Consider the following 24,985-nt stretch of genomic DNA (forward strand, 5'->3'; position numbering starts at 1 on the left):
CAGGCGAATGATGTCGCACGGAAACTGGTTCGTCGATCTCAGGGATCGTCAATATATTCCTCGGCGGCTACAGATTATTTGTCAATAATTTGCACCCTTTACATTGGACCAATCAGAAGCGAGCATGTACAACACTGTTGAAACGTTTGGGACTTCTGGGTATATGAAATCAATAAATTGTCAGTAGAAGTGTTGCATGGACCAGGCGACCTTCGCTAATAATGACAGTTCTTATTGATTTAAAGCAAAATTTCATGCCTAATTATTGAGTTCCCATATTGTTTCAATTTTGCATTTTCATTATATGTCGCAATCCTCAGATTTTATACAACAGGGTAAGTTTGATGAGCTATATATAACCATGCATACACGAACAAAAAGCATGGCTAAAATGTAAAGTCGAAAACTATACTGCACATGCTCCAAGGCATGAGCAACGAAGAAGGGATAGGGAGGGGTGGATCCGATGGACAACTCCGTGAAAACTTAACAAAGATTTAGCTGGTACAGGTACCTTACACAAAACTGAAGTCCGTACAGACGGAATGTGCAGGGGTGTCGGACTTGAATTCAAATGGTACCTTTGCACTGTATGCACTCCTTTGAAATAAATATATAAAGAGAATACTTTTTGTGACACTTAAGACGTTATAGCTTTATTCCTATATAGTTATTCTCGGAACATTAACATTGGCTTCATAATGAACATTTAAATTTGTTCACTGGCTGGTAGCGTTCCCGTTATAACTTTTCCGTTCTGAAGAAAAGACACAGGCGCATATTTCATATACCGATTAGGAATTTCCTTTGAGCACCAATTGATAATATAAGCTATTAATTTGAAGAGACAAATAAAAAAAAACAATCGAAAACTTGACATTTAAGCAGCGTATAAGTTTCGTAGTGCCCAGATAAATGTTAACTTATAATCACGTATAACAAATGGGAAAAGTTTGTACGTTAGACTAATTTGAACCAACTTTGACTAGTCTATAGTCTAATGCAGTGTAATAAGATTTTTAATCGATCGATACAATATCAATCATGTTATCAAATTCAGCGCAAAAAAATGCTTTCTAGAATGTTAAGTTTATAAAGGTTCGTAATCTGCAATTTAATACTTAAATTAAAGCGAAATATAATTGTAAACAAAAAGTGATAAGCATACCACGGTGCCTGCAGTTAAAATTAAAAGTTATTCACTTATTTTTCTTTTTATCAGTCTTTGCATTCTTCATTAGTCATGCAATTCTTTTTGTTTAACTACTTGTATAAGCAGAACTCATAATGATCTTACACAATCTAGTTGTGTATCATTGCATAACATTTAAGACCGTAGAGACTATGAGAAGTTGTTGCAAAGCTGTCGAATATCCTGCAACAGGTCGCACAGGACATAACAGTGGCGGATAAAATCGACCAACTAATCACGACGCCTTCTATTAGAAGTGATCATTATAGAGGCTGTGCCTTTGTCTAACTTCTATTGTCTAACGACTGGGTGGAGCATCAGTTCTGCGTTTAGGTGCCAACTTTATTGACAAACCATACATTGATCTCACAACACGTGTTGCTAAAACGCACAGGATGAATTCAAATAGTTGAGTGGCTCCGAAAGCCTAGCGACTTAACTGTCATCCTTTTCTGGTAATATCAATTCTGGGCATATAAATCATAATAAAAAGATTATTCTGTGTTATTATTTAGACTGTTTCGATAGTTTCCTCAAATAATACATTACTAACAGTAGCTAAGAGTAACACTAAGTTTTGAATAATTTTAATAGAACAACCAGTTATTGTTATCGAGGGACAGTCATTTTTGGCATCAATGCAGTGAAATTTGGTGACATCATATAGTTTATAAGGATATTTCTGAAATGGGGTACAACTTTTAAAGTTTAGTTAAGTTAAACATTCCCATACTATTGATGACTTTAAAGACCAGTTTCCAGCCAGTGGCGTTGTCAGACCCTACGAGGGTCAAGTGGATGACAGAGGGTGATGATAATTTCAATTCTGTATAGTTTTCCACAGTAGTATACACTTTACAAATGGCGAATAACTACTGGGATTACAAGGGGAATGGGTAGTGGAAGCTGAATTTCTAGTGGGGGTACATTAGGAAGGGTAAAGGGGTGTGGTGAGTTGAGTTGAAAATTACCTTAAATAATAGTAATTGATTCGCTAGATTTTGACAATATACAAAACATGGCTAAGGACGTATTTCATTCTACCCCTAGTGAACCCGAACGGGAAAATATTGTAGAAAATCTATAGATACTTGGCATGGAGAACGAAATATGTATGCTGCTTGGAAAATCATTTGAACTTTCCAAACTGCAAAGTTTTATTGTATGTGATGCTTGCAATCGATGTGCAAATAGAATGACGGAAACACATAAGGAAACAAATGACTCCATTCATCACGTGACCTGAAATTTTAGGAACGCTCATGTCGCAATTCTCTCTATATAGGAACTCTACTGGTCAACAGTATCTGCAGAACTTATAAACAAAACTTGTTTTCATGATATCTTACAAGGAAAACATTTGCTTATTTCCTGTTAGGGTGACGTCATCCATCAAACCTCAATACAGTTATGCATCCTGGTTTAAAGATACTAAGATAGCTCTGTATTTTAAATATTCAAGAAAACAACTTTAGCGGTAATTATAGCCTTTTGACTTTAAAAAAATATAATGTTATGATTGTTTATTCGATCAAATAAAAACAAGAATTAATCTTTCTGGGTTTTTTTTCAAAACAAGAGATTATAAATAACATTGTGAAAACTATGTTTGCTATAAGAAGGAGCATAAGGCAAGGACAAAATGAAATGGGAGGAAAAGAAATGACACCGTATTTGCGCAGACGTCTGTTTTGTTTTTTTGTTTTTTTTTTTGCTCAAATAAATGGATAAAATGCTCAGAAATATTGCCAAACCAAACATATTTATCAAAAGAAGTTTATCTGAGCTTCTGTAACGTTGCGGAACTTAACTATTGTGTGACAATATACGTGTTATGTATTGAGATAAAGATTGGTTTTAGCCCGAACCTAACTGTCATGTTAGGCCTGGGGAAAGGATAAATTCAACTATAGGCTACAAAGTACAATATTGTGCCTTGTCTGGTCCAGTTGTGTGTGAAAACATGGCTTAATTGACGGCCGGGCTTCGGAATTTGCGGTAACGGTCGACGCGATGGTTGCGCATTCAAAATGGAAATGGGAAAGTCGCAGTTTTGTGACGCGGTTCACCCACTGATCTACACTAACAGATGTAGATCAGTGGGTTCACCTTCACCTTCGAGCGTCTAGCCTATAACTTGTTAAAGCGTGCTTGAGGACGCGCGATATATATATATATATATATATATATACTACATTGTGCCTAGGCGCGTAGCCTATGTCTATTCCCTGAGTCGAAGCGCGCAAGAGGATAAAGTCGGCCTATAGCCTAGACTACGTATAATTAATTACGTACGTACCTTCGTGCGACATTAGAATTTCACTGATTGACAATGATTGGTAATAGTGTAAAAGTTAGTATAAAATGGACTAGAAAAAAGAGGAAAATTTCACAATAATTTTATCACTGTTAAAAGTGTGATTCTGGAGTCAGGACTCCGAGCCCATAGTTTTGTTCAGTGTAGGGTAACAAAAGAATGTAGTCATGTTAACTTCAAAAACCGTATTGCCAGATTGCATAGCTCATAATAAATTTGTTCATTTGAAATCAGTGTTTGCTGGCGATTAGATATACAACTCCGTGGATTCCCTCTATTTTTTCAGTGATGTGCAATAGGTTGCTACATGTGAATCAAACAATGTGTAATGACCCTTACACTTTCAAGGACAGTAACTTAAAACACACGACTATACTTGAAGTCGATTACACGGAAGAAGAAGTTAGGGCTGATGAATTTATGTACAAATCCAATTGTTGTTATCATTGAATATGACCAGTACGTTCATTTAAGGGGTAGGGATGTTAAAATATTAAAGTCATCCACTTTTGTCGGACTGTATTTATACCGTATCTTTGTGTTATGCATTAGTGTTATTTGGTGAAACCTCAAGAAATGACCATGAAAAGACCACTAAGACGCGACTTAGTGCTTTGTGAAACAGGCCCCTGATCTGGTAATTAGTGTTCTAGCTCCCATCCATACCCGTACCCCCGTTTACGACTCATAGAAATATGCCCCTTCACACTCGAGGACGAAAGCAGCGTTACAGTACACGCACCATACATTCATATTTGTGAAGTACGTCAGAGGGGATTTAAGGACTCGATGGGATCTCAAACGCCATGTTGCATCCCACCGGGCAATAAACGTCAATAGACGCCCTTAACTACTACGACATTCAATTGGCCTTGAAAAATTTGGCTTTAGACGTCGAAGAGGAAGAACTGCTCGATGCGGATATGGCAAGCCATGTGTGCAATAACTCGATAAACCGAGTTTATCGCCGTTAAACTCTGTTTTTCGATTGATAAACTCAGTTTATAAACTAAGATTATATCGGCGATAAACCGAGTTTATCAAATGGGAACTATGTTTTTCGCTCGATAATTATCGATAATCTCTGTTTATCGATAAACTGATTTTATCAATAAACTCGGTTTATCGAATTGGATATGGCACGCCACATGGGCAATAATTCGATAAAATTCGAAAAACCGAGTTTATCGCCGTTAACTCTTTTTTCGATCGATAAACTGAGTTTATCGATAAACTCAGTTTATCGCTCGATAAACTCGGTTTATCGAATTATTGCACATGTGACTTGCCATACACGGATGAGCTCTCAAATTCAACAGTTGTCAGGTAAATTACCTTATTGATAATACAAAATATTTGTAATCGTCTCCGTTTGTATTGTGATGTGGTACCATTTTGTATTATATTCGTCAGTATCATATCATCTTCATCGTCAATATTGAATTTCATTAAAATTAGCGACTATTAATATTGTTATCCTTTATTTAAAAAGGACAAATAGCCGCCCTCAAAAACAACAAAGGGAATCATCTTCAGGACGTCTTGAGGATGAAGATGCAAGAGATTTCCCGTTGAAGTCAGGGACGCGCTTGGAGGAAACGAATCTATTCTTCGTGTGTATCAAGACAATTGGGGTGCGATGAGAGCGCTAATATAGTTTAAGCTACGTATAACTTTGGATGAACTTCATTTGACACACAGTGCGTTCAAAACATTGTATATGATACAGCTCAAACCAACCGTTCAAAATGAATGTGTCTTTTTTGGGTTATGTTAAGCAATTGATTGACCGTGGGACTCCACTTTACCATATAGTTCTTAGAACAATAGTTCAGTTTTGGTGTAATACATAGAAGCTATGATATTGATGTGTTTTTAGATCAATTCGATACCAAAGACAGAAAAACTGTTTGTCGTGTTCACTCAAGTATATATATATATATATATATATATATATATATATATATATATATATATATATATATATATTTTACATATTATATTCTTATAGATACATTGACGATTTATTTTTTGTCTGGCCACATGGTGAAGAATCTCTTAAGTCTTCTTCGACCATGTTAATTCTTTTCATACAGCATTACATTTCCTTTCGAAGTTTCTAAACACCAAATATCATTCCTAGATGTTCCGGTCAAAATGGATGGCAATTCCTTAACCACTTCGGTCTATTATAAGCCCACTGATATTCATATGTATTTGCACTTTTATAGTTTTCACCCACATAATCTCAAGAGTTATATTTTTTACAGCCAATGACTTAGATTTAAACGCATTTGCTCCCACCCACGTGATTTTGAACACCAGGTATCCATTTTAACTGATTATTTCTTGAACGTCGGATATCCCCTTTACTTAATTAGACAAGGTATATCCAGGGCCGACAAGTTGAGCCGTGAGGAATTATTAAAATACAAGTCTAAAAGTCTTAACACACGCATTCCGTTTGTTACCAGTTACAATCCCCTCATCATATCCTTTTATTCGCTCCATCAAACAGGAATTTGCTGTGTTCCAAGACGATCAATCTGTAGGAGAATCGTTTAAGGTACCCCCCCCCCCCCATGCTAGAATTTCGTCAAACCCCCAACATTAAATTTCTACTCACTTCCTCCAGACTCCCTCACTCAGATTCCACCTCCGCAGGCAATTTCCCTTGCGGTAAACCTCGTTGCCAAATATGCCCCATATTACCCAAGGCACCGTGGTCAAAATTCTCAATGTTGACTATAGGCTATAGGACCCCCTTCCCTCTCTTGTGATTCTAGTAATGTTATTACATTTTCTACTGTGTACTTTGCAAAGAGGGCAATTATGTAGGTGAAACAGGCCTGTTCCGCTTACGTTTTAATAATCACAAAAAATCTATTCGTGATAATTTTGTAGGATTCACAGTTTCCGAACATTTCAATCTTCATAGTCATTCCCTCAAAAACCTAAAATGTATTTTAATTGCATCGAACTTCAAATCCGCTACTGAACGTAAACGTAAAGAAATCGATTGGATCTTTCGTATTAATTCCCACATCACCGGCCTCAGCAAAGACTCGGGACCCCTTAACAACTATCAGCCCTACAAACATATGTATAATCTTTGCTCCTTAATCCGCTTCCTGTATAGTCATGGTTTATTTGGTTCTAATTCAATCAATGCAACTTACACTTATCTAGCGTCATACTTTCATTGTGTTACATTTTGTACTTTTCATTCGACTGCCAAGTATTGCTGACGAAGGTCCCAGAGGGACCGAAAATTCCAATATATTTTCTAAAACTTTACTCCTTATTTGTCAATTATGAGTCATATCTTATTTCTCTGGTTTTCTCTTATAATAATATATGTATGTACAGTAGGTGTGAAACTAACTAGTGATAAGATATAGGACAGTTCATGGTCAATATCGTCCACAGCAGGTAGTCAGTATCTGTCAACGCAGGGGTCACTCCTAGGAGTCGCTCACATCAAGTTGTCAGCATTGAAGCAGTGTAGTGACATGCATAAGGTATAATAACTGTATGTGGTGGATATCACACTGTTAGGAACAAAGGCCTCTAGTTTTTGTGGAGGTCAAAGGTCCTTTGGGGTCACCAGGGGTCAAATTGTGTAAACCCTGTAAACACGATATCTCAAGAAGAAAAGCTTGGATCAATCTCGTATTTCGCTTGTAGGAGTACAACATTAAGTTCAAGATCCCTATTGTTTTTGGTGGAGGTCCAAGTCTATTTGGTGTCACTAGAGGTCAAATTGTGAAAACCTTGTAAACACTATATCTCAAGAAGGGAAGGTTGGACGAATCTCATATTTAGTATGTAGTTGGTACGTAGTTAGATGAGAGCATATTTTCCTACATGCGTAAGTATAAGTGTGCCCAATGTTAACGGAGAGAGATGGGTCTTTGGTATGGTGGACAAGAGTACCTCACCATCAACAGGATACATGGAGATTGTCGAAAGACGAGATGCAGTCAGTCTTCTATCCATAAACCAACGCCACGTCAAGCCAGGCACCGAAAGACACTTGAACCAGTGGCGTGCGTATGCTGTCAATGGCTCACTGGCTCAGTCAATGGCTCTGGTTCTTCCACCAGACAGTCAACCACTCCCTCAAATTTGTTGATCCGGGTGTGAACACCCAGGCTATCGATGGCTATTGGGCAAAAATAGAGATGGCGATGAAGGCAACGAAGGGACTCAACAGGGATCACATTCCCCGGTACCTATAGACGAGCAGATGTGGGGACAACAATACGACGACGATGCCTTCACAAATATACTGGCCCACATCACGACATCAGAGAACAATCTCCAGTGAAAATACTCCATGTCCGATACCTACAAAAACAAAAGAATATTACTCTATACAGAAGAAAAAATAATCCAAGATCCACGCCTGGGGTTGTGTGACCGCAAATGGAGGTAATGCTGCGTCCTGTCTGTAAATTTGCCGACACTGAATGATACACCTGCTGCGCGAGCGTATGGCAAGCCGTTTTAACATTTACCTCGCAAGTCGACTTAAGGCGAATACATTTCACTTAAGTGAAATGTTATTCCACTTAAGTAAAATGTATTCCACTTAAGTGGAATTCAATTTCACTTAAGTGGAAATGGACATTTCTATTTCACTTAAGTGGAAATGCATTCCACTTAAGTGGAATTGTATTTCACTTAAGTGGAAATGCATCCACTTAAGTGGAATTGTATTTCACTTAAGTGGAATGCATTTCCACTTAAGTGGAATACAATTCCACTGAAGTGGAATGCAATTCCACTTAAGTGAAATAGAATTTAGCTCAAGTAAAATGCAGTGACAAGTTGATGAATTCAGCTTAAGTAAAATACAATTAAGCTTAAGTGGAATGGTATTCCACTTAAGTGAAATAGAATTCCACTTAAGTTAAATAGTATTCTGCTTAAGTGAAATTGAATTCCACATAAGTGAAATGTATTCGACTTAAGTCGAATTGCGAGGTAAATGTTAAAACGGCTTGCCATACGAGCGAGAGCTGCAACGAACTTGTTTTCAGTTATGTTTGATGAACGACTTTTTACCTGATTCGCGAGCCATAACTGCAGGTACACTGCAGAAAAAACATCAGTGCAGTGCATGCAGCAAGCCTGGTAGCATGACATGTGTGAATTGCATAACACCTGATTCAAGTCAAGATAGCCTATCCTGAACCCGTAAACTCAGGGAACGATGTTAGTAGTCGACCCATTTATAAAAAAAAATGTCGTTCTTCTTCCACATATTGAGGAGTGTGACCTATTTTGTCCATCAGTAACGTATACCGTGTAGGAAGAAAGGCCGTGTTCTCCAAGAGGTCAAATAGGTGCTCACTGCTACAGTGACTTTGATGTTATTGTTAACACTAATTTGGTAAATAGCCGTACGTACACTACTACTAGTTGTACTAATACTACAACTTACAAGCCTTAACCATATCATTATTGTGTAAAAGTAGGCCTAAGTGGGCCTGACGTTTCGATCCTAACAGGATCTTCTTCAGATGCAGAATTATATTATCGTAGGGGTAGGCCCAACACCTGCCTACTGTATATTAGCGTTACGTCACGTTCGGGTTACACTTCCACCCTTCTGCAAAACATAATTTAAAAATTCTATATTTTTCATGATTTATTTTATTGTGAAAGTGAATTTCAAAATGTCAGTGTTAATCAAGTTGCAACTGAGTAATCAAGGAGCACTAACAAAAGTTACAATGACTAGCCTAAGTCTAACTAAACTATAGCCTGTATAGGCTATTTTGTCGAAGTTGACAAAAACGTCAGAGTCAATATCTTCGGAAAGAGTCCAAAACGTCGGGTTTACAACTAGGCCTATTAAGTATTAGTTCTTGGAAGGTTATAACTGTATGTATTTCTTAAGTACGACAGACATTTATTATCGAAGATGATAAAAAATGCACACATTAGTACAGCAGAAATTGAAAGCTATAATGGATCACACTACTACATTATATGTATGTTATATTTTAGTTTTTTTCATTTCTTTTTGGTTTTGTCAACTATAATCTGGAGTTAACTACTGTATACTAATTTTGGGGAAACAATTATAATTCCCCCTCCCCCTCTGACCATTTCATTTGCGGCACTACTGTCCCGACATGATGTTTGATTTTGGTTGTTTAGTAACCAAAAGGTAAGCCTACCACAATGGCCTGAGTTCAAGTTGAGCTTAATTAGGAGAATAAGGTTTAACAGCATTATTATGTTGTAATCCAATTAAGTTCCAAATGCACCATACACATTACTGTCCATGCGTAGTATATGGACTGGCTTCCATTCCTTTTCCATAATAGACTTACAAACACAACATCACTTGTAACTCGAAAATGGAAGGAGATACTTTTTCTTCAGTAGTCTAGTGATTTCCATAATTCATTTTGAAAATATTTTTTTAAAAATTGGTTGTTTTTAGACAATCCAACTTACTTTGCCTGCCTTAGAAGTGAGATACCCAATCTGCGAAATTATACCAGTAAAATGTATGGTTCCGTTAAGTTATCCCCATAACAACCTACCCTCATCGGCCCCATCCCTACTTAGTAGTGTTGTATGTCATTACTCTTGGTAATGACCACCTCCCATTCTGTCTCCGCATTGACTTTATCTACATCTTCTAGTAATGCATCAAAAAAGAAATTAAGAATTGAAGTTTTACGTGAAAACTGACAAAAAACTTAAACTTTTAGAACCAACCCAAACCAAAAATTTAAATCCCAACCCTTCCTTTTCCGAGTTGATATTTACTCATTTGGAAAAAGCATACTGTAGCATGAAGTTGTACTGAATAACAGTTGTCACCTATCAATGTTAGATAAAAGAACTGGAGGTTCGTGACCTGAAGGCTGAAACCTCCATTGATAAATGAAGAAATAAGGTACTAAGAATACCAAACATTGTTATGCAAATTTGTCCGGTAGTGACGTCCAGATTGTAAAGTGCCTTGTGCCAGGAACGCATTCCCCACCCAAACAAATAATGTGATTATGACTAACTTGACAAGAAAATGTGACACGCATCACAAGTGTAAAATATTCTGATGACTATGATGTAAATTGTAGTAATAAATTTGGGAAATTGGATTCATTATACATGTAAACAGTTTGGATCATTCAGAGAGATGTCTTAATTAGTCTTAACTCTAACATAATAATGATAATAATTGGAAAGGTTTCTAACTGGTTCTTAATGCAAATACAGTGTGGATACACTGTAGTAAAGATGAAACCAGTTCATAGTTCAAAAGCACCATAATCACATTCACCAAACCAACAGGATTGTAGCAAGGGTACTTGCTTTCAATGCCAACAACATATTCTGATGGCAGCCAAGTACACATGTTTGCTGGGGTTTGAGAAATTAGCAGGATGGTAAGAGGATGTAATGCTCCTACCTCTTGAACATGGCAATGAGTTAATAAGCTTTTTGGTGTTCAAGTTAAATTTTAACCAACACAAAGTACCATAAATAGCAAAAAGAATAGATCTTATTTTACAAAAGTAAACATTCAATATAATTTTACATCCATATTTCCTTATTATGTGCATTATTCAAGAAACAGTGGTAATACATCTTGTTTAATGCAAACATTCACAAAAACTCATGTTCCCTAGCTGAAAACTTTATGATATTATGTGATTTAGACACAGTACTAGTCAACATTTTCAGAAGTAAGTTAAAAGTTGGAGAATACAGTAAGGTAAAATGTTTGAAATAAAATATAATAAATTTGGAGTTGAGCACTTTTGAAATAATCTCTTTTTGTGTAAAAAGAAATTCAAGAGAAACATTGAAAGAAGTTGAAATTTGGAGCTAAAAAGCAATAATTTTGGTATTACAGTGGGTAATTTCGAAGAAAAGATGGAATATTTTAGAATTAAGTTAAGACTATTAAGGTAAAAGGCGAAATTTTGAGATATAATAGTAAACAATTTGAGATGAAATGTTGAAATTTTCCATCTGGACCACTGTAGCATCAACAAAAGTAGAATTTGTGGTGTGACCAGATGGCATGGGGGAGTGCCCCACAGAATTTTTGAGGACAAAACTGGGATGGCCAAGAAAATTGGCAAAGGAGAAATAAATGGCTATATGATATATTGATAAGGAAAGGATACTTGTTTTTTGCATTGAACAAGTTAACTTTGATTTTTAGTGATTGACACTTTTTCAAAGTTTTGTGCGTCCTGTGGAACTTGATTGTCGTTTGTTTATAAAATATAGAATTTCTCCATTTGGGCCAATATAGGGGTGATAATGTACATGGGTATACCATGACGAATTGAAATAATCTAAGTAACACATTTCTAAAACAATTATCAGTGTTTGTTCCAAACTATATTCACTTATGCATGTTCCTGTAGTTTGTCAATACTTTCATGTGAATACTTTCATGCTTGTAGCACCTACAGAATATTCAATTTATCAGTGTTGAAATGATGCCAAAATGTAAACATTTCATGATTACATGGTAAATGAATTGCAATAAAGGAAATGCAGCAACTGATTCAGAATAGTATGACTGTAAAACAAAGTGCTTCATTTTGTTTCATCTTCCAGTGCAAATGGAACTTGAAGGTGACACTCCCAGGAAGTACCAGAAGAGCACGGCTGTTGAATCAGCCAAATTGAACCATTCAATTGCTCTCCAGGATGGCTGCATCAGCAGTAGTGAACTAGAAGATTCACATACAATGCGACAACTACATGCTTTAAACATGCTGACACTGATGCGAGAAATGCATTCCAGGCAGACACTCTGTGATGTGGCCCTTTTGGTTCAAGGCCAAACCATTCATGCACACCGTTTGGTTTTGGCAGCTTGTAGCCCCTACTTCAATGCAATGTTTACAAGTAACTTGAAGGAGTGCCAAGAAGAAACAATTACACTCTGTGAGCATGACTCAGAATCTATTCAGGAAATTGTCAATTTTGCATACTCAGGAAAGTTAGACCTCACAGAAAACAATGTTCAGGCTCTTCTCAATGCAGCTTGTCTGTTGCAAATAGAGCCAATAATTAGTACATGCTGTGATTTCCTTAAAACACAACTCCATCATTCAAACTGCCTTGGAATTCAAACCTTTGCTGAATCTCATGGATGCTTTGACTTAAGACAAGCTGCGGAGTCCTTTGCCCGGCAAAATTTTACTCAAGTTGTCAGTCAAGAGGAATTTTTGCAACTGAGCTCCAAGGATCTGATTAAGTTGATAGAACATGACTCCTTGAATGTACCAAATGAAGAGGAAGTTTACAAGGCTGTTATGACTTGGTTGAGACATGACTGGGATGCTAGGAAGCAGTTTGTGGGGGATGTGTTTGAATATGTACGTTTACCACTCCTAGCATGGGAGTTTCTCAACAGTAGAGTTGTTAGGGACAAAATAACTGACATTAGTGCGAGATGTCATCGTTTCTTTGATGAAGCTAGAAGATTCCATGCAAGTGAGTTCTATCCTGGCTTGCACTGGGAGGTCAATGTAAGGACTATTCCCAGAGACTCCTTCAACCATTGTCAGTACATTTATGTCATAGGTGAGTATTTGGTGTGTAGAATGTGTACAGTATTGCTACTAACTTTGCATCCTGACTCAATAAGAAAAATCTTGTTTTGTGCCTCCATATTGTGAAAGAGAAATGTATATAACAGTTCTTGTAGTAATAACAATATCAGCATATCAATTGCATGCTGTCTTTCAATTTTCAGAATGTGGTGGCAATTTGTTAAAGAAGGTTCAGTCTTTTAAGTTAGTGGCATGGAGCAAACTGAAAGAAGGTGCATTAGAAATGTTACAAGTGAGAAATAAAAACCACCACCTGTGCTTCATTGGTTGAAATATAATCCATTCCTGTTCATACTATATTTGAGTAGTACAGCGTTTCTCATTCCGTTCTTCATACTATTATTGAAAATGTATAGAACTCTAACTGTATATTTGTAGATTTTGTCATTCTTATTTGTAAGGTTGGTGATCAAGGCAAAAGTTGTAACAATGAAGTCGTTTGAGAAACAGCAGTCTTTTTGTATAATATTATCATTTAGAAAGATGCAGATAACAAATGATCATCTCATAATTTGTTTCTTCAAACAATTCAATGTTGAAAGCATTATTCCAACTGTGTGAAGGGTTATGTTCAACTTTTTGATGTGATTGTTAGGAAGCCATGATCTAATGAATTACTTTTAAGTTATTGATTTTATTCAGTTGTACAAAAAAGCTTTGAATGAAATTTATTGAATTGAATTGAACCTTTTCTTACTGAGTAACTTCGGTGTGTTGAAAAATCTTGCAGAATCTTGATTTAATGACTGGTAATCCTATTTTCAGAGAATCCATTTGGTTTGCTGAAATTAAAGGCAAAACACAGCTCTATTTATACACAAGGCAGGATAATACCGTGCTAATATAGGTTACCTTACATTCACAGTATGCTAAATCTTACATTTAGTTCCTTCACAATTAAACTTTAAATGTGAAGTTAGCATGCAGTTCGTATAGTGTTTCTGCTTTGAAATCCTCATGGCTAATTGGAAATTGATGGCAAACACCATGCATGAAACTTTGTTTATATGGGGGCTTGGGTACTTCATTGAAGTTATTATATTGAACAAACAACCAAAAAATATAGCACCTTTTCAAGTTGGCAAAGAAATTTTCCACAAGATAATAATTTTTAGCAACAGCAGGAATTGAGGCTTTATGTTCTTATATGTAGGTGGAGAATCAAGGCCAAGTCGCACAACGCTTAGATCATTTGAGAGATATCAACCAGTTCTAAACAATTGGGTAAGCCTTCCCTCTATGAAGTCATCCAGACGTGGTGTTGGTGTTGCTATCTTTGAAAACAAGATCTTTGCAGTGGGAGGGGCAAATGAGTCCCCGTTGAGAGATGTTGAGAGCTTTAATATTCAGACTGGCACCTGGTGGACAGTGGCCTCCATGCACTCTGCAAGGAGCAGTGTGGCTGTAGCAATGCTAAGAGGGAAATTGTATGCATTTGGTGGATATGATGGGATGACCAGTGTAGCAACAGCTGAAGAATATGATCCTCATGCTAATGAGTGGTCATCAATAGCAGGTATGAAATGCTTCTGCAGGGAGCTCAAACAATGTCAAGTTCTCTTGCATTGATGTTGAAGTATCAATTTTCTGGTATTATTGCCAAAGGCAAAAAGAACCATTGCTTTGGGGAATATTGGTGTATGTGCATGTATGATGCTTGGTCTTGTTACGTTCATAACTGAAAAAGTGCATAGTGGTTTAATAACATACTTGGTTTTGCCTCTATCATGGTGAACACAAGGCCCCGGTTGTTTTAAGTGGTGGTCAAAGTTGAAAACTTTTAAGAAAGCTTGGATGAACTCCATTCTAACAAATTGATCTACCTTAGTGACTACAAGAACTCAACTACTTTGGTAGAGGTCGAAGGTCATATTAGGTCAACTAAGGTCACAGTCTGAAAATCCCTTAAATGCAAGGTAATTTATTCTTAATTTGGTATTTGCACCTACAGTATTGTATTGAGTACAAAAACCCACTTATTTTCAGTGGTGGTCAGTCTGAAAACTTGTAAGAAAGGTGACCTCAAAAAGGAGTGTCAGATGAACATAAAAGTTTGGCATTTGTTTACACCTTAGCAAGTGTAAGAAACCCTATTGCTTTTTATAGATGTTAAATGTCATTTTAAGTCACTACAGGTAGGTGTGAAATCATGGTAAATGTTATAAAGGCCTTCAAAACCAGAGCTTAGATGAACTTTATACTTGGCATATGGATCCACCTTATGTCTTTGTAGAAGTCAAGCTAACATGTCGCTTACCAACATGTGCTTAAGTTTCTTACAAGATGTGCCAATAGTTCACCCATTACAGTAGTTAACATGAAACCCAGTTTTCAGTATTCCAGAAAGATGACATAAAACAAAACCAAAAAAAAAGAGATCAGTAGAGGTTAAAGTCCACCAATCTTGTAAACACAATAACACAAGAAGGACAACTTGGTTAAACTTCATACTTGATATGTAGATTTTCCTTGGTGAGTAAAAGAACCCTATTGAAAATGGTGAAGGTCAAAGGTCTTGACCTACTTGTTTGAGTTCAACATAGGTTAAAGTCTATGAAATTATTGTAAATATAATAACTCCAAAAGCCAAGCCTGGATGGACTTTATATTTGATATGTGGATCTGTTTTACTGAGTGAAAGAACTCTGTCATTATTTATATGGAGGTCAAAAGTTAACTGAGGTCAACAGAGGTCAAAGTTGGAAATCTTTTGAGCACAATAATTCCAAAATTGATCGTTAGATGAGCATATGAGATTCAAACTTGGATTCATCTTAGTGAGTACAATAATCATATAACTTTGGAAGTCAAAGGTCATTTCAGGTCAATAGAGAGCATGAAATTGTTTGCAGGCTTGTAGTATATAGCTATTTCTCTTATTCAGACCTTGCACCCTTTTATTGGTGAGTTTGGGCCACAAGAAGGTCAGAAAGTCAAGTGGACGATAACTTTATGGAGGATTGCCCACCAATGAAAAAAATTAAGGCTCAAATCTTTGAGGTTTGACTGACAATTACATGGAAATTTATTTGTAAGTTGATATAAATTGTCAAAACATTTGCTTAAAATGGGCTACAGTCAGATGTTTGGTTACATTTTAGCATGTGTTAAAATACAAATCAATTTGCTCATTTGATATACTGTAGTTAAGGTTAATTCCAAAGCAGATCTATGCATGTTGCCAGTCAAACATTTGAAACTTTGTACAAGAAAGGGTGACACGTTTGGAATTATATGATAGTGTGAAAGAGGCCAAGTTGTGTGACCAATGATTCGGCAATGGTCACTATTTGAAATGTTGTCTGCAGTGTTACATTAAGTATTCCAATGTGAAATCTGGAAAGGAAGCACTGAACCATTTGGCCTTCTGGTTGTATGTCACTAATGGTCACATGATTTGAACTTTTGCTCTCTTCAGTAGTGACCCTGCTGTTATTAACATTCACAAGGATATCTTTACTATGGTCAAATGATCTGATATGCTTTGATGTCCTCATTCTTATTTAGAAAACATTTTCCTCAGTTATTGTGTCAATCAGATTACTGCAATAGTTCAAGTTCAAGTTTATTTTCCACTTTCCATATATATAAACAGTAACAGAGTCAATGAGCAATTTACTCACATTATGATGAAATAACAATAAACAAAGTTCAAAATATGCTATAATGGAAGTGGAGGAACCAGAAGTAAGTAGGGTAAGTTTGGGTTTTCTGCTTATTCTATAGGTCATTTGAGGCAAGCATACTGTAGGTCAAATTCATAAAACCTTGTGAATAAAAGTTCTCAAGAAGGATATCTTAGTTGGAGATCTCATATTAAGTAGATAAATCCATGGTTTTTATTAGAGATCAAATGTAATTTGAGGTCAGCAGAGACCAAAGTCTGGAAGTATTGCTGTCATAGCATCTCAAGGCAGGAAACCTGGATGATATGTTTTCTAAGCATATTAGTTTTATGAACCCTATTTTCTTGTGGGTCAGAAGCCAAAGTCTGGAAGTCTTATAATTTGCCAAGTAGGGTATACAGGATGAATCTCATACCCTGTGTGAGGATTTCCTTAGTGAGTTCCAAATCCCTATCATTGTTAGTGAAGTGCAATGGCCATTTCATCCTAGTTAGACAGTGGAACTAGTGGAACAATTTTGGTTCCAATAAATCTACAAACATAGAGTTGACTTTAGCAATATATATCAAGGAAACATTTTACTCCATGAAATTGTTCCTTTTGTTGCAGATATGAGTTCATCTAGGAGTATGGCTGCAGGGGTCACCTATGAAGACTGTGTCTATGTTATTGGTGGTTACAGTGGGTCATCTGACCTAAGCTCTGTGGAGTGTTACAATCCTATGGTAAGATTCATATATTTATTTGATGTAATCTTGTCTGTTCTCTGTGCTACAATGTTGGTACAATTCTGATCATGATAATTAACACGGATGACACTCAATATAATCCTCAACAGTAACGTCCTCTATCAGAAACTCGTCGGTGAAAACCTTCAACCAATGATAAAGATCTGTATGATTTCTGCGACAAATGCACAGTTTTTTGTGGAGATCAAGGTCATTTCATGTCGACGTGGTCAAAATGTGAGATATCTTCTAAGCTCAATATCAAAAGTGGGCAATGCCTAAACCATAATAAAAACATGATCCTCGTTGCTCTTTGATTTGGGAGAGTGAAGGGGAAGGTAGTTTGAGGTCAGAAGAGATAAAGGAATGTAAAGATTTACATTTCAAGGACTGTGTTGCTCTTGCTTCATAAATAGTCCTTAGCTTGTGCAACAATCGCAGAGGTGTTGATGGAGGTCAATGTAATTTGAGGTTAAAGCACTGAAAACCTTGGTAACATATCTCAAGAGGAGGAATTTTGGCAAGTGTTACTTTTAGTATGTGACTAGCACAAACTAAACACACAGTGTTTATTTATATTATTGCTCTTGAAATATGATTCATTGAACAAGGATTAAGAGTCAATACATAACAGAAAATAATACAAAATATGGTGAAAACTGACTTTATGATTAAATTAGAAAAGTGTTTCACTTTTTTTGGTGGGAGCAATGATCATTTGAGTTTAAAAAAAGGGTAAAGTATGTATAAAAGCCCTATATCTGAAGAATCATAACTTTGAGGGAGATTATACACTGATCATATACTGGCATTATGATGCCATCTAGTTTAGGAAACAGGAGGATGGTCATTTGGGGTCAGTGAAGGTGAAAACCTTGTACAGAAGGTATTTCAAGAATGAGAATGTTTTCTATTATACCTGGCATACAGTAAGCCCATAATTAGAACAAGGTCTCTAGTGTTTTAAGTGTGAGTACACATCATTGCAAAATCTTTAAATCTCTTACTCTAAAGAATGGTTACTGTAAACATGTCTATACTTGCATCATAGCTTGGTCCTATGTTGTGCATTAAGTTCAGTTGGTATAGGTTAATGGTTATGTGATGTAAGTTGAGTCAAAATCTAAAAACTTTGTCAGCTCCAATATCTTACAAGGGGAGTGTCATGCTTGGCATGCTGCATTACCACAATGAGTACAAAGTCTCTTTCTTTTGTTGTGTTGTTAAGGTTAGCAGAAGTCAAAATATTTCACAAGTCTTATTTCCTCAACAAAGTTTGTATTTCATAGTGGATTTCTTTGATGACGTGCAACTTTTCAACAGTTAATTAATTAACCCAATAAACTGCATTGTTATGAAATTTTTGTATCCAATCCCCTATAAAAAAAAACATTCCTAAAAATCAGTGCATAAAGTTGTGTTAAGAACTGAAACAATATGGCAAGTAAACCTAGCAGTTAATTAAGAAGACACATACTTGTAATGAGCATTATTCAATATACAGAGAAAAGAGTGGCAGGCAGTAACTTCAATGACATCACCAAGATCCATGATGGCAGCTACAGTACTGAAAGAGAGAATCTATGTCGTAGGTGGATGTGGCTCTAGTGGAAGGTAAACGTCAAACACTACAGTCTTTTATATAGTCTCTATATATAGCCAACTTTATATCAGTTTTACCCAAGACAATATTCTGTGGTAAAGTAGTTTATCCTTGATTGAGTTAAAGGTTGAACTTATATTTGTTCTGCTAGGAAATCGTTTCATGGAATTATCTGTAGCCAATGTTTTCAACAAAATGTTCTTGGATTTGTCTCAAAGCAGGCTGTTCAGTTGTTGAACATGATCATTCTGTCTCTAAATTGTGTCAACTAGTATGATGAAGGCAGCAATTTGTTTTGGAATATTTCCATACACTGGCAAATTTATGTACTCTTTAAGTAATCTACATAAAACTGTAAGGTTATTGACATAAATTTTCCTATACAACAAGTTTGAAGTTTATCTTGTTGCATGAGAGTTACATAACTTAAGACCAAATTGATACATCATTCAATTCAAGCAACTCTTTCCTCTTTGTTGTAGCCTTTCAGAAGTGGAATATTACAACCCAAATGAGAAGATGTGGTACCATGTACGATCCATGTGCAATCCCAGGAGTGGACTGGGACTTGCTGCTATAAACCAGAAACTTTATGCCCTTGGTGGCTGCAATGGCAGCACCAACTTAGAAACAATTGAACGTTATGATGAAGTGGAAGATTCATGGAAGGTAGTCTCTAAGATGCCATCAGCTATTTACAGGTTTGGATCCTGTGCTGGCAGGTAGTAAACACCTTCAACAGGAACTAATCAGTTGTTTAATGTGTCTACAGTATTGCATTCAATGTCAAAAGTCAAACCTGAAATTTTGTATCTTTGAAAAGAATGTAGTTCAAAGGACCTTACCTCAGGAAGTACTTTAAGTTATCTGCAAAAGATCATGTAACTTCTGGGCACTGTTTCATCATATTAATGAACTATTTTCTTCCAAAATTTAGAAGCATATATTACAACCTGCCCAGGAGCCGTAACTTACGGAAACTGCTCTTTCAAAGTTTAATTTGGTTGTTGTTATCCATTTAAAATGAAAAGAAAACAAACAGCTATTATTCTGAGCATAATGTGGTGGTAAATCAGTTTGAGTACTGCATGTGTACTGACCGAGCTGAAATGCATTTTTTCTAGTGAGCTATGCCTCTTCAAGGTTCAGGTATATGAGTTACTGCCTACTGTTTCTATGGTAAAGGAGGCCATGTTAAACATTGTCTTTCACAAATTCTTTCAGCTAAATTGCCAAAGTTGGAACTTAGCCCTTGGCGACTATTTTCCTTCATTGTTTTGTTTCACTGTAGTTCTTATCTGCTACAGTTTACATTCACTACAATCATGAATGTTTAGTAGTGTAGTGCACCACCATGAGCTGACATTTTGCAATAGTATACTACATAAGTGTAAGCTGTTACAGATAGTGCTGTAAAACTGATTAAATTAGGTACCAACCTAAAACAAAAAGGCATGTATTGGTAAGGATAAAAGTAATAAACAATCAAAAGTTAAAACGGAATTTGTGATAATGGATGTGACTTGTCAGAGGTTGTCTTAATTCAAAGTACCGAAAGGAACAAGTTTTTTTGTATGAGTGTTCAACAGAGATGTTTATGACATAACATATTAGCAATCTTTTCCATGAATCTTGATGATCTCTTCTTTATTTTTTTTTTTTATTTTTCCCTTTGGTTTGGCTCTATCTCTTTCTGGATGGTCACAGGTGACAGTACTCCCTAAATGTGGCACATGAACTATTCTCTGTATGTTGGTGTAATCAAAGTCACTTTGAAGGGATATTCTGGTCGCTGAGGATGATTGATTAATAACGATGCTGGAAATTTTGTACAACTCAACCTCAAAGGGCATCCTTACAGCATGTTGTACAAAGAAGATATGAATTTTCAAATTTGGTGGTATTTTATCAATTCATCTGGCAACAACTGAGTGAATAATATCATCACAGTAATTCAGTTAGAAATGCCTTGTGTTCCTTAATAATATGTTACTCACTTATTCACAGAAAAAAATGATATTTCTACAACACAGTTGCAGTTCGGTGAAATGCTAAATACAAAAAACCTTTACAGCTAAACAAACATTCCAAATGTATCAAGTTTCAAGAATAAATCAACAAGAAGGTTATAATAGAAATGTAGAGATTTTGAAGAACATTTGTCGTTGACATCACAGACCACCTACTGTGATCTATTCCCGGGAAGAATTAAGGGTTTATCCTTTAAAAACAAGTTCCATTCAATGAAACAACATCTTGAGTTAGGGACAAGATATTGATATGGGGTTTTCAACTCACAGTGAGGAATATTTTTCTCTTCCATAAGTCTTACATTATCTGCTGCAGAATATCTTTTTTATTCCTTGCAGGAGGCAAAAGGAAACTATGCGATGGTGATGGCGTGTTTGTGTGTGTATGTATGTGACACTTGTAAACACAGTAACACGCCATCTGTTTTGTGTGAAGTTCAATGGTCGTTTGGGGTCACCAAGAGACCTGAAAACTTTGTTAACACAATAACTCAAAAAGTACCTCTTTGTTGAATTTCATACATGGTATGCAGATTCAGCTCGTTGAGTACAAGAACCACTTTGAATTGGTGGAGGTCAAAGGTCATTTGCGGTCAACATATGTCAAAGTTTGAAAATCTTGTAAACATGATAATACAAGAAGTACATCTTTCTTGAACTTCATACTTAGTATGTAGATCCAGTTTGGTGAGTGCAAGAACCTTACTAAAATTGGTAGAGGTCAAAAGTCACATGAGGTCAGCAGGCATCAAAGCCTTTTTAAAACCTTTTAAACATGATAACTCCAAAATTAAAGCTACAATCAATCTGTGAATTCTCCAATGCTATGATTTTCTTTTTTTCTCTATGGTGAGCATAGTTTGGTCAATTTTAGTTCAGTTTAGTTCTGTGAAGGGGCTCTATAGGTCTTCAACAAAACATAGCTGACATTCAAGTAATGAAATCTGCTGCAGAGTTTTTACTCATGCACTTTAAACATGCACTTCAGCCTCCTATCAGTTTACACTCCCTGAGGTTCAACAAGTTATCTCAAATGGGTACTAACTGGCTGAACGTTACAATGGTAAATATGCTGTAGGTAACTTCATCATGTAGTTCAGTTTGTTTGTGGTGGAAGCATCTTGATTAAGAGAATGGTACAAACGAATCTAAAGTCATTGTCAATACCTTGCAGACCTTCAAAGGTTCATTCATGGACTTACCTATGTGCACAACTTGAGAAGATTGTGACTGACTATCTTTACAGGTAGTATGTGTATTCATGTGTAATTAACAGTACCTCAATGCTGACAATAGTAGTGTACAAGAATGAAATAAGCTATGAAATGCAATTAATATGAATGTAAATACTTGACCATTCAAACTGTTTATAAATGCAGCATCAGTAAAATATTGAGTTTTGCAAACGTCTATATATATTCTCTCTTATTCTCTTCAAGTTTTACTTTAATTTCTACTATCTATTCTCATTCATCCCATGTACTAAGAACAGGAACAATTATAATAAAGAAAAACTTACAGTTGAGCTAGGGATGCACCAGACCTGGCCACAACATGATTTGCCAGGATCCTTCAAAAAAATTTATCTCCAGAAGCTTGCATGGAGCATCAGGTACTAAACTTGTGGATTTGACTTGTATTCAATTGTATTTCCGGTGTCCCTTTGCTCAGATACTAGGCCACCTTAACCACTACCAGGGAGCCATAAAGACATGTCCCTAAGCCTGCCGGCTTTCTAGCCCAACTTATTTAACTTCTTATGCACTGTCTAATTCTGATCATGTGACGACAATGATTTATGTGTCGTTGGAATTGAAAATGACAGGTTGTCTATACAATTGCGTCAAATGTTTAAAGAAAGGGTCATTTACATGTTGAAATACTGTCTGGTCAGTACAAACTTTAACATCTAATTGTTTCTCCTTATTACTGACAGTTTTCCATTTGCCAAATTACCTAGTATTAAACTTCATGGTGTCGCCCAGGATACTTTTTGAGATATCCTTATCACTGTCACATCGGAATCACTGACCTCTTCACCAAGGCTTTTAAATATTGCATTAGGAACAAACTGCGTAAGCTGATAAATTTCGTAACGACTAGTATGTGATTCCGAGTACCAATTCAAAAGTGAGGTGGCGATTAAAATCTTTTCACCGTGAAAACTGCCAATTAACGTTCTACGCGGATGTTTTAATAAATTATGCAATTCAGTGTGCTTATCTATTTACTCTCAAATATCATCAATACCGACTTCTGTATTTTTGAAACATAGGGGGCATTTCAGAAAAATATGATCTTAGATTATGGGGCACAGTGATATCACATTTTACCGCACCAAAGATTGATTCCGTAGAATCAAATAAAATTACGCGAACGAAGTCTCATAGGCTTTAGTACGTCATAAAGTGTACTCTCATTGCGCGCAAAAAGTTGTACTCTACAGAAGCTTAAAAGTGCCATCAACATAAGAAAACTTTGCCTCAATAAGTCAACATTTTTCAGTAAATTGTTTAGATAACAAGATAACATCTTGTCAAGAATCAGAAAATGTTAGATTGCTCAGTTGCTTTAACTGAGCAATTGAACATTTTTCTGCAAAATGTTTAATTGACAACTTATCATATGTCGTCAATTCAACATTTTTCTGCAAAATGTTCAATTGTTCACTTCGTTCCATCTGAGCAATTCAACAATTTTTGCAAAATGTTTAGAAGGAATACTTCAGAAGGAAATTTTGATTAAATGGGTCGAGGAGAAGGGTGTTTTTTAAATAGTTTTTGTTAGAAGCAATTTGCTGGTCAAAAAGATGGATTTTGTTTGAGGGTTCAAGCAGCTTTGTAGTAGAGATATACCTAGGGATGTTCAGGCAAATTTTAATTGCATTGTTATTAATAATATTAAATGGAAAATTTGAGCGACTTTGGAGGCAGATACTTCCGTAGGTGATAATAGGTTTGATTTTAGTATTATTAATTTGGATGAGGATATGAGGTTGGAGACAGTTGATGGGTAATTAGTTAAGTACATAGGGGATGATCAGGTTTCGGAAGGACCAACCCTGGCGAGAACGTTCATCAAGTAAATGACGAAAAAGACAAGTCAGCTACGTCTAATCCTGCTTATTCTATGTGTCTCAACTCTCATCAATGATGGCAACCATTCTCATTACATAGAAGTAAAACAGCCTCAATAACTTGGGATTCAAAGATAGATAAAATCTACATTTCTTGTAATTCACAATTAAATACTCATCTGTATAAAAACATCATCTTATCCAAGCAGTGTCTGGGAGGAAGTGACTCAAAAAAGGACAATGGATCTCTACTTACCTGCTGTATGTTAATTTGATTATGGACGTACATAAATCTGTAGCCTACGTCCATAACCAAGATTTTCGCATAAAAACTGAAATTTTGGTTTTAATTTTTGGGTGTTAATGTTTGGCACTAAAAGTCTGCTTTGGTTATTATTTTTAAGTTTAATCAGAAAAATTTAACTATTTAAAATGTAAAAACAATAAAATTTTGGTTATGGACGTACACAGCAAAATGACCATAACTTCCAAATGTATATCACGAAAAAGATAGAACATTATTTGTTTTACTAATGTAGAGCTAGTTATATTTTAATATAAAATTGGCAAAGCCATGTTGCATTGTTTAATTACCCATATTGCAATTTTCACATTTGGTCGGAAAATTAGCACACAAGATAATACCTACCTTCATACACAATTTTTCGAATGAAAAAATATTCTTCATAATATAGCTACCTGTACAATAAAATATATATTTTTAGCTGTAATTGGATATCGTGTGTGGCGAGGGGAAGGGAGGGGAGGGGGGGGGGCTCGTTGCAAAATGATAGGATAATATATA

General features: G+C 36.0%; 1 protein-coding gene across 3 annotated transcripts; it reads left to right on the top strand.

Moving 5' to 3' along the window:
- The first annotated feature begins 8,590 nt into the window (after positions 1 to 8,590).
- LOC139958676 (kelch-like protein 12) lies at positions 8,591 to 22,516 on the top strand. Of its 3 annotated transcripts, none has more exons than XM_071955940.1 (6): positions 8,591 to 8,729; positions 12,114 to 13,088; positions 14,271 to 14,633; positions 17,353 to 17,468; positions 18,976 to 19,085; positions 19,557 to 22,516. In XM_071955940.1, exons 2-6 carry the CDS (start codon positions 12,119 to 12,121, stop codon positions 19,798 to 19,800), a joined length of 1,803 nt encoding a protein of 600 aa, XP_071812041.1. In that variant the 5' UTR covers positions 8,591 to 8,729; positions 12,114 to 12,118; the 3' UTR covers positions 19,801 to 22,516. The 3 variants fall into 3 exon arrangements, with proteins under 3 accessions (XP_071812041.1, XP_071812040.1, XP_071812039.1); XM_071955939.1 differs by having other exon boundaries at positions 8,629 to 8,917; XM_071955938.1 differs by having other exon boundaries at positions 8,629 to 8,907.
- Positions 22,517 to 24,985: the final 2,469 nt, after the last annotated feature.

The sequence above is a fragment of the Apostichopus japonicus genome, chromosome 18 (genome assembly GCF_037975245.1).
Source record: "Apostichopus japonicus isolate 1M-3 chromosome 18, ASM3797524v1, whole genome shotgun sequence".
NCBI classification, from domain to species: Eukaryota; Metazoa; Echinodermata; class Holothuroidea; order Aspidochirotida; family Stichopodidae; genus Apostichopus; species Apostichopus japonicus.

Bases quoted from the DNA above. Each gene is read 5' to 3' on its own strand.
- LOC139958676 (XM_071955940.1), top strand. From the start codon at position 12,119: ATGGAACTTGAAGGTGACACTCCCAGGAAGTACCAGAAGAGCACGGCT. The intron at 13,089-14,270 runs GTGAGTATTTGG...TCTTATATGTAG, and splicing joins TCAGTACATTTATGTCATAG to GTGGAGAATCAAGGCCAAGT. The intron at 19,086-19,556 runs GTAAACGTCAAA...TCTTTGTTGTAG, and splicing joins GGATGTGGCTCTAGTGGAAG to CCTTTCAGAAGTGGAATATT.